This window comes from Gossypium raimondii, chromosome 8, assembly GCF_025698545.1.
Source record: "Gossypium raimondii isolate GPD5lz chromosome 8, ASM2569854v1, whole genome shotgun sequence".
Lineage (NCBI taxonomy): Eukaryota > Viridiplantae > Streptophyta > Magnoliopsida > Malvales > Malvaceae > Gossypium > Gossypium raimondii.
In genome coordinates, this window is record NC_068572.1 from 9,743,240 (window position 1) to 9,753,586 (window position 10,347).

General features: G+C 30.9%; 1 protein-coding gene across 1 annotated transcript; it reads left to right on the forward strand.

Moving 5' to 3' along the window:
• The first annotated feature begins 512 nt into the window (after positions 1–512).
• Positions 513–2,629, forward strand: LOC105793561 (aluminum-activated malate transporter 8). Its single transcript, XM_012622458.2, has 5 exons — positions 513–1,049; positions 1,135–1,275; positions 1,392–1,664; positions 1,827–1,939; positions 2,062–2,629. The coding sequence occupies exons 1-5, from the start codon at positions 746–748 to the stop codon at positions 2,524–2,526; spliced, it is 1,296 nt and encodes a 431-aa protein (XP_012477912.1). The 5' UTR covers positions 513–745; the 3' UTR covers positions 2,527–2,629.
• Positions 2,630–10,347: the final 7,718 nt, after the last annotated feature.

A 10,347-nucleotide genomic window follows, 5' to 3' on the forward strand; every position in this document is an offset into this window, starting at 1 on the left:
TAGAGCCGTGGTGATTGCAATTTTCGATTGATTGCAAATAATTTCAATGGATAATTTTTTGTGAAATATAAATACCCGTGAGAAAATTTTAAGAAGTTTGACACCTTTTGTAATAAAATTTTAATAGTGCTGGAATTGGAAACAGTTGTAAAAGTAAGCGGTGAGCAGGAAAAGGAAAATGTCATTACCAATGAGAATTGACCGACTGTGAGGTAAGTTGCGGTAATGGTATAATTAGTTTATATTAATACTGAGATTTAGGGTGTGTCATGTCAAAAGCCATGTTCATGCAATCAAGCTTCAAATGTAATAATTTCCTTCATTAGCTCCCACAATATATTATTTTTAGTTGAATTAAGTGGGCATGGATTAATAAATGATTTATCATAATACTATTATGATTTTTATCAAGCTAAACTTACCAAATGAGCACCTTTTTAGTAGTGGATGTAGGATATATATACATGACCTTCAATTTATCAAAGCTATGTAGTGCCAAGCTATGTGTTCCACTAAGTTCTTAAATGAAACGATAAAACCTTAAAACATTGCAAACATATATGTGTTTTTCATGCTTCATGGCTACACAAAGTGGTAGTATTAGTCTGTGTCCACTTTTGAAGCTCAGCAATCACACTTGTTCCCATTTCATGCTTTGTCCCCATCACCTCTCCTATGCTTATATAAGCTAGCTTCCTCACCCGAACTAGCAATTGAATTTCAAACTTAATACAGAATCCTAGCAATGGCCTCGAGTACTGTTATAGCTATTAATGTAGATAGAGAAGGGGTCGCACTTGCTCCTCCCTACAGCAGCAAATCACAAAAGAAGAAACTTGATAGATTTTATTGTCAACCCATAGTTTCGATTCTTAAACAAAAACCAATGAATGGGCATGACATGAGAAAAGTGATTCACAGTGTCAAGGTTGGTGTAGCTCTCGTTTTAGTTTCTCTTCTCTACCTGCTCGGTCCTTTGTATAAACGAGTCGGAGAAAATGCCATGTGGGCCATAATGACCGTCGTGGTCATCTTTGAGTTCTTTGCAGGTTTGTATATACGTACATCTATACATATGTCTGTGCTTAGTTTTAGGATATAATTGTGATTCATATTATTTGGTAATGATGTCAGGGGCTACACTGAGCAAGGGCTTGAATCGTGGGATTGGGACAGTACTAGGAGGTGGACTGGGATGTTTAGGTGCAGCTTTTGCGCAAGCCGTGGGTGGTGTTGGCAAAGCGATAGTTGTGGGCATTGCTGTCTTCATTTTTGGTAACACTTTAAAAAGAAAAAAGACTCCCACTTCTTTCGAGCTCAAGATTCAAAGTTTTCTTACATCATTAGAAATGGTTTTCAAGTGGAATCAAAACCATTTGTTTTGCTTTCAGGTGCTGGCGCAACATACACTCGACAAATACCGAACATTAAAAAGAAATATGATTACGGAGCTCTAATATTCATATTGACGTTCAATCTGGTTGTAGTGTCGGGTTTACGTGCTGACCAAGTCTTGGAATTGGCCCGAGACCGTCTCGCAACCATTGTCATGGGATTCGCTATCTGCATTTTTATTAGTTTGCTGGTCTTCCCCATCTGGGCTGGTGATGAGCTTCATCACTCTTTAATCTCCCGATTTGAAGACCTTGCTCGCTCTTTGGAAGGTATAAATATAACTCTACATCAATGCATAGTCTTTAAGGGTTCATTTTGCATGCACAATTAGTGCTTTTAATATTAGTATATTAAAAACCCCTTTGGATTAGTATCCTATTTATTGTATAGCTATAAATTAATTGGGACCTTTTTATGTTTCATTATTATAGGGTTCTCTAAGGAATATTTTGAAAATGACAATCACAAAGAGAAGAAGTCCAGTGCTAATTTTAGTGGTAAATGCAAATCAATCCTACACTCCAAGGCAAAGGATGAATCATTGGTATAACATCATTTCTTTCTATGTCATAAAGTCACTACTTAATATATACATGAGTAAAATATAAATAATACACATAGTCCAAAATTATTCTTAATGCTTGATATGCAATGGTAATCGTGCAGGTAAACTTTGCAAGATGGGAACCATGGCATGGGAAATTTGGGTTTTCTTACCCTTGGGGAAAATACCTAAAAATAGGAGAGGATCTAAGAGATTTGGCTATAATCATCCTTTCACTTAAAGGTTGTCATGATCAGTCATCAGAAATACTTGAAGCATCAGTTAAAGAAGCATGTGAAGGAATCATAGCATCACTTGCATGGACCATAAAGGAACTTGGAGAAAGCATAAAAGAGATGAGTAAATGTCGATACGAAGATATGATTATGCCTAAAATGAAATCAGTAAGGATAGAGGTAAGTGCAATTGTGAACCCTTTTGCACTTGGGACCTATTTAGAGAATAGTGATGGGCTCGGAATTGCAAGCTTTGTACATTCATTGATGAAGATGGTAGAAAAGTTGGAAGAATTGGCAAAAGAAGTGGAAGAACTTGGACAACTTGGAGGTTTTCATGAAAACAGTTGATAATTCAAGCTACCTATGAGCATATTGTAATGTACATATATGATCATATACTATATATAAGCCCATATTTGACTGGCTATATACACAAAGAATTTTGAAATGAAATTTTCCAAAAAAAATTAAATAAATAATATTTTTATTTGGTGAAAGTAACTCTAGATTTGACTCAAATTAATTTCTCTATTGTTAATGAAATAATCAATTTAACTTTTGTACCGTAAAAGATATAAATAATATTAAAATTTAAGGGTGCTACCCTTGAAATAATTTTTAAAAAAAGAATGACGTGGAAATTTATTATAGTGAAAGAAAACCAGCATAATAAAAATAGCTAAATTCACTTATGAGAACTTGAAACCCTTTGAAAATCAATCACTTGAGAGAAGGAAAACAAGGCAATTAGGTTTGCAAAATGAAAACAAAAACAAGAGATTTAAGTTTTGAATAAATTGGTAAGTTATTTTAATTTTGTCTACTCAATGCTTTCAAAACAACATCTAATCTATTTTATTTTGAGAGCTTATAAGAGTTGAAGGGCAATGACAGATTAGAAATGTTCCTAGAGAGAATAATTTAATAGTTGATTACTTGGTTAAGTTAAGCTTAGTATAGAGATCAAGTCTGTAAATTTTGTACGAAGAGCCAAATAAAATTTAGGAGTTTCTACATCAAAATAAAACTAGTGGTGTTTTTGCTCAATTTAATTTAATTTAATTATTTTTCCAAAAAACAACAACAACATCCATTCTATTTTTAAACCTTTTGTTTGTAGTTAATCGAGTGAAGTCTTTACTTTAGCAATTCCTTTTTTATTTTTATTTTTATTTTAGTCATCAAATGACTTGGATTTTATGTGGCTTTTCTAAAACATAAATTTCCACGTCACTTAAAAAATCATATAAATTTTCAAGGAGGAAAAAATTAACTCGAGGAAGTTTGAATTTATTTATATTTTTTACTAGTATAGGAACTAAGGTCGACAAATAAAAAAATTAATCTCAATTATTAGTAATGCTAAATTTATATTATAAAATTGTTGGTAAATTAATAAAATCAAATTATCTAAAAAGATTTTTGTTGATTTATGAAACTAAATCTCTTAGAAAAGATCATTTATTTTATATATATTTTAAAAATCAACTTAATAATTTTAACATAAGTTATGTAACACTCCCTACCCGTATCCATTGTCGGAATAGGGCATGAGGCATTACCGGAGTTTACTGAACATTTTCAATAATTCTGAATCATTTATTATTCATATTCTGAAAATAATCATAACGTCCCTCTATTGGGCTCTCGAAGCCCAGAACATTTATTAGGAACCTACTGAGATTAAATCGGAATCATAGGGAATTTTTTCGCAGAATCCTAAATATATATATAGATTTTAAATTTATTTTTTTATTTCCGAATTAGGTGCAGGGTTCATACGGGCGTATCACATAACAAATCTTTTCATAAGAAATTGCATAACTGAAACCTTTCCACTCTTTCATAAGCTCAATTATATTTTCATCTAAGCACTTACCATTCCAATGCACCTTATAATTAAACATATTACCATTCAACAGTAATTTGATACTTGCCTAAACTTCAAGCAACAACATTGGTTAGTGTACTTTAATATTGACAAACTTATTTTCTCTCCATGTCTCACTTAAATTTATTACTCGTCTTAATACACATAATTTTCCTTGTATCAACGTATCAAAGATAGTCTCATATTTACATGTCATGATACATATCATTTTCTTGTTGTTTCTTCTTAAATATAAATTATTCAATTCATTATGACAATATTTCATGCACCATAATTTTTTATAAGTTCAATGTATATTTATTCGATGAGAGTTCATAATCTTGAATATGGATAATTATCGTGCAAGTTTCACATACATGTATTTTCCATGTCATATTTTAGTATATCAAATAATTATCATTTCTATGTATTTCAAGTTTAATTTCATGATTTTATGTACTTATCATTTCCTATTTTTATCCCGTTAAATTTCTCGAAATTTCGATTGATTTTCAAGGGTACACTTTAGTGTACAAATTCGGGTTCGTCAATTCATATTCATGTGCGCACATTTTTCAATTCAGAGAGCACACTCTCACGAACCTCATTTCTTACAGCGGGATTACCAGTCTAGGCTAAATCCCTTATAATATAAACTCATAGAGTATTGTCAGGATTACCAGTCCAGGCTAAATCCCCTGCAACGACAGTTACTCTAATGAGCTTGGATCCGAATTACAGTCCGAGCTAAATTGAGACCTAATTGGATTACCCGTCCGGCTAAATCCATTTTCCACATATTCTTCAGGAGGGCTATATCAAGATCACCCGTCCGGGCTAGATCTTTTTCACACATATTCTTCGGGAGGGCTCTATCAGGATAGGATCACCCGTCCGGGCTAGATCCTTTTTACCGTCAATTCATTTTCAGAGATCCATCGAATTTTCCTTCCATTCAACCGAGATTTTTTTTCTTTTTATCAAATATATCAATGTTTCATCAATAACATACATATCAAGCATCTAAGAATATAATTAAAGTTACACGAACTTATCGGGCTAAATTGCAGAAACATCAAAATTTAGGGACATTTTGGTAATTTTCCATTTTTCTCAAATTTCCATCCAAATCTTGATCTGAATTAATATTTCATTCAATTTATTAATTTAAATGATAAAACAATTCATTTCATGCAATTTGGTCATTTTGACATTTTACAAAATTACCCTTAAAATTTTACTTTTATTCAATTTAGTCTTTGAACCTAAAACATGTAAATTAGCTATTTTAAAATAAACTCATATTAGTTGAATATTGACATATATTATTTTCCTCCTCCTCCACTCCATTTCACATCCTTGATATATATATTACCACTATTTACTTGTTTACTTATAACAAGCTATTCACTTGAGTTATAGTCACTAAATTAATTATATCTTATGCTACAAAACTCCGAATTGAGATCCATAAATTTTCTCTAAAACTAGACTGACATATATTCTTACCATAAAATTTTCATAATTTTTGGTTCAGCCAATAAGTACATTTTATTCTATAAAGTCATTCTTGTTCTGCTGTTTGACAGTTTTGACCCTTCTTCACTAAAAATTAATTATCTACTTGTACAGGAACCGGATGATGTTCTCGTTTGTTCCTTTTTAACATATACTTATTAAGGATTCTAATCATATAAATTATAACTCATAATAATTTTTGTACAATTTTTAATGATTTTCCAAAGTCAGAAAGGGGAACCCGAATTCATTCTGACCTTGTCTCACAAAATTTATTATATCTCATAATTTACAATTACATTGATTACACTGTTTATTTTATGAGAAACTATACTCAATAAGATTTAATTTTATATTTTTTCATCCTCTAATTCAATTTCCATGATTTATGGTGATTTTTCAAAGTTAACCTACTGTTTCTGTCCAAAACTGTTTTAGTGCAAAATGTTGATTACTAAATTTATAACACCCTTATTCCCTTTCTCTATAGTATTTCCCATCACTTTCTCTTATTTTTCTTCACTAACATATCAAGAACCTAGAACCTTATATAATAAAACCCTACATTAACATCAATTTCATACTTTTCAATAATATCAAACTCAAAAATATATTGAAATCTTGATGTTCTTACCTTGCTCTATCAATTTCAATCTTTAACTTGATTTTCTCTCTCCTCCAGCCTCTATTTCTTGAATCTAACTTGATATTCTAGCTCCCCATAGTCTCCTTATCAATTTTCTCTATTGGTGGCTATAGAAATTTCTTTAAATTCTAAGTGAAAATGGTGAATTTTTAGTGTGAGGACCAAATTGTAAAGAAAGCAAAACTTTCTTTCTTTCTCTCTTCTTCTCACGTTGATGCATGGAAAAATGGTTGGATGATGGCTTCCATCTTTCTTTCCACATATATATATATATATATATATATATATATATATATACACTAAATAAAATAATAAAACATCATTAAGAAAAAAAATCAAATCAAAATATAATAAACTAATATTTATTTAATCTAAAATATCTCCAACATCATCATTATTTTCTACATTTATCTCTCTTCTAATTGACCATTTTTCCCTTTAGATCTTCTAAAATTTCATCATTGAGTCATCACTTAATTTGGTAAAATTACAATTTGGTCCCTCATAATTCTTCATCTATACTATTTGGTCCAAATTCATCCATTTTCCTTAGGTTCTAGATTATCCCACCCTTAAAATATTTACACTATTGATCCTTCAACTTTTCATATTTACATTTTAACCCCTCAAATTTTGAGTATTTACTATTGGGTAACAAAACTTTTCTCACTTTTACAATTTAATTCTTTCTTGAATTAATATGTCATAATATACTTCCCAATGTTGTCATAACTCAAAATTCTCCTTTTGTCATTTTATTTCCTTACTATATCAAAATAATATCTTCTTGTAAAAATTTTCGAGGTATTACATTTCTCTCCCCTTAAAATAAATTTCGTCCTCGAAATTTCCTTGTTTTACTATATCAAGAATATCTTCTCTCTTCTTGTAATATTTTTTTATTCGACTATCTATCTTCATACTCATGAATGCACAGAATTTATTCTCTTAGTTGAGGACATGCTTAAATACATATAACTCAAATCACATCTCGATAATTCAATTCACTTTAATAAAACAACTGTATTAATTTCAACTATCAAACACTAACACATCAAGATAATATTTTCTTAATGCTGAGGATACAACTCAAACACACAATCTTTCAACATTCTTTTAGCATGCAAACCAAAGATCCTTTAACCGCATTAGTTCAAGGAAACATATATTTTGATTAAACTCATTAACTTTAATCAAATTTACCTAAGGAAAAATTCAATCATACAATTTTAAGTTTATGCTCTCATTATTTATACCCTTACTGATGACATACACGAAAATCAGAAAAGTCCAAATACCAAAATCACCACATTTCAAGTCTGGAATTTCATCGTAGCAAAACAATACACTTTTTAAATGTGTATGCAAAATAGAATAATAACTGGTCATAAACCGATCAAACCAACAGGGTTTTCGTCTAACATCATAATTAGCTAACATTCTCATAACATAAGAACTCCATTAGAAACTGAACAATTATACACATATCTCTGAGGATAAAAGAATATATAAAATATCCAGAAAAGATCATCGTGTTCATTTCGATTGTAATCGTCACACACAGGCATCTTTACCACTTAATTATCATTTCTCTGACAAATTTTGTTATCACAAACCTCTCATTATTCCATTTACTAACAAAAATCAATTCAAAAGAACTTCCAGTTAATACAGACGTTATTTAGGTATTATACTTGAATATTTTTTCTCATCAAATTTAACTTCTTCTTTAGTTCACATTTATGAGCTTATTCAACCTGATTCTCGTAAAAAAGATTTCGTCATAAAGCAATACTGATAAGGGGGTGATGGTGAGGTCGTAAAGCCTCTAACTTACTCTCATAAATACATATATATATGACTTAGCTTTCATCATCAATGTAATACCATCATAACCACATAGTTCATTCCAAGCAAATTAACACATCTATTTATTACAAATGTTTTCTGTCACTCACAATTTCACACAATGGATTTACTTACTCGAGCTCAATATTAATATCTAATTAAATTCCAATACTTGGCTTCCATTTTACTTACTGACATTTGTCAAATTAGAGAACGCCTTACAGAATTGAGTACTTTATTTTCTCGATGCCATAGTCCAACTATGGTCTTACACGTAATCACATATCACATACCGATGCCATAGCCCAACTATGGTCTTACACAGAATCACATATCACTTACTGATGCCATAGCCCAGCTATGGTCTTACACGGAAATCACATAATCACATTTTCACATGTTGCCATGGTCAAACCATGGTCTTTTCTGTCAATTCATCACATATCACTGAATGAAAGTACTCATTCCTGCGTTCTACTCAATTTGATCTTCCAATTCAATTTTCATGCTATTATAATATTTGTAGTTTAATAATAAAGACATAAACAAAACATTATATTATTTCTAATTTAACAATTAAACATAAGATTCTATCAAATAAATATACTGATTACACTTATTCAAGCAAGTGTACATAAACACACATTCCATCTATTTGTGTATATTTGCTTACCATATTTACTTAATCAAATATGTTGAGGACATAACATCATATGCACACCAAGCAAACACGGATGGGCTTATCACCATATAAACTTTCATTTTATTCTACGTTTCCACATTTCTCATCTCAACTTATGGTTATCTCATTTCGTACATTAACACATACTTATCATGAACTTCTATTCATACTTTTCTAAGTTTTGTTTCATCATAAACACATTTCAAACACATCAATAAAATTTTTTTAGTATTTTTGAAAACAACTCGATTGGAAGTAATACGGCATTACCGGATATTACGCTATCACAAGTTGTAATACGGCATATATAGCTAGACTCACACACACTACGTTAGTCCAAGAACCGACTAAACCGTAGCTCTGATACCAATAATTGTAACACCCCCTACCCATATCCGTTGTCGGAACAGGGCATGAGGCATTACCGGAGTTTACTGAACATTTTTAATAATTCTGAATCATTTATTATTCATATTCTGAAAATAATCATAACGTCCCTCTATTGGGCTCTTGAAGCCCAAAACTTTTATTAGGAACCTATTGGGATTAAATCGAAATCATAGGAAATTTTTTCGTAGAATCCTAAATATATATATTTTAAATTTTTTTTATTTCTGAATTAGGTGCAGGGTTCATACGGGCGTATCACATAACAAATCTTTGCATAAGAAATTGCATAACTAAAACCTTTCCACTCTTTCATAAGCTCAATTATATTTTCATCTAAGCACTTACCATTCCAATGCAACTTATAATTAAACATATTACCATTCAACAGTAATTTGGCACTTGCCTAGACTTCAAGCAACAACATTGGTTAGCGTACTTTAATATTGACAAACTTATTTTCTCACCATGTCTCACTTAACTTCATTACTCGTCTTAATACACATGATTTTCCTTATATCAACGTATCAAAGATAGTCTCATATTTACAGGTCATGAGACATATCATTTTCTTGTTGTTTCTTCTTAAATATAAATTATTCAATTCATTATGACAATATTTCATGTACCATAATTTTTTATAAGTTCAACGTATATTTATTCGATGAGAGTTCATAATCTTGAATATGCATAATTATCGTGCAAGTTTCACATACATGTATTTTCCATGTCATATTTTAGTATATCAAATAATTATCATTTCTATGTATTTCAAGTTTAATTTCATGATTTTATGTACTTATCATTTTCTATTTTTATCTCATTGAATTTATCAGAATTTCGATCGATTTTCAAGGGTATACTTTAGTGTACAAATTCGGGTCCGTCAATTCATATTCATGTGCCCACATTTTTCAATTCAGAGAGCACACTCTCACGAACCTCATTTCTTACAGTGGGATTACCAGTCCAGGCTAAATCCCTTATAATATAAACTCATAGAGTATTGTCAGGATTACCAGTCCAGGCTAAATCCCCTACAACGACAATTACTCTAATGAGCTTGGATCCGAATTACCTATCCGGGCTAAACCATTTTCCACATATTCTTCGGGAGGGCTATATCAAGATCACCCATCCGGGCTAGATCTTTTTCACACATATTCTTCGGGAGGGCTATATCAAGATAGGATCACCCGTCCATGCTAGATCATTTTT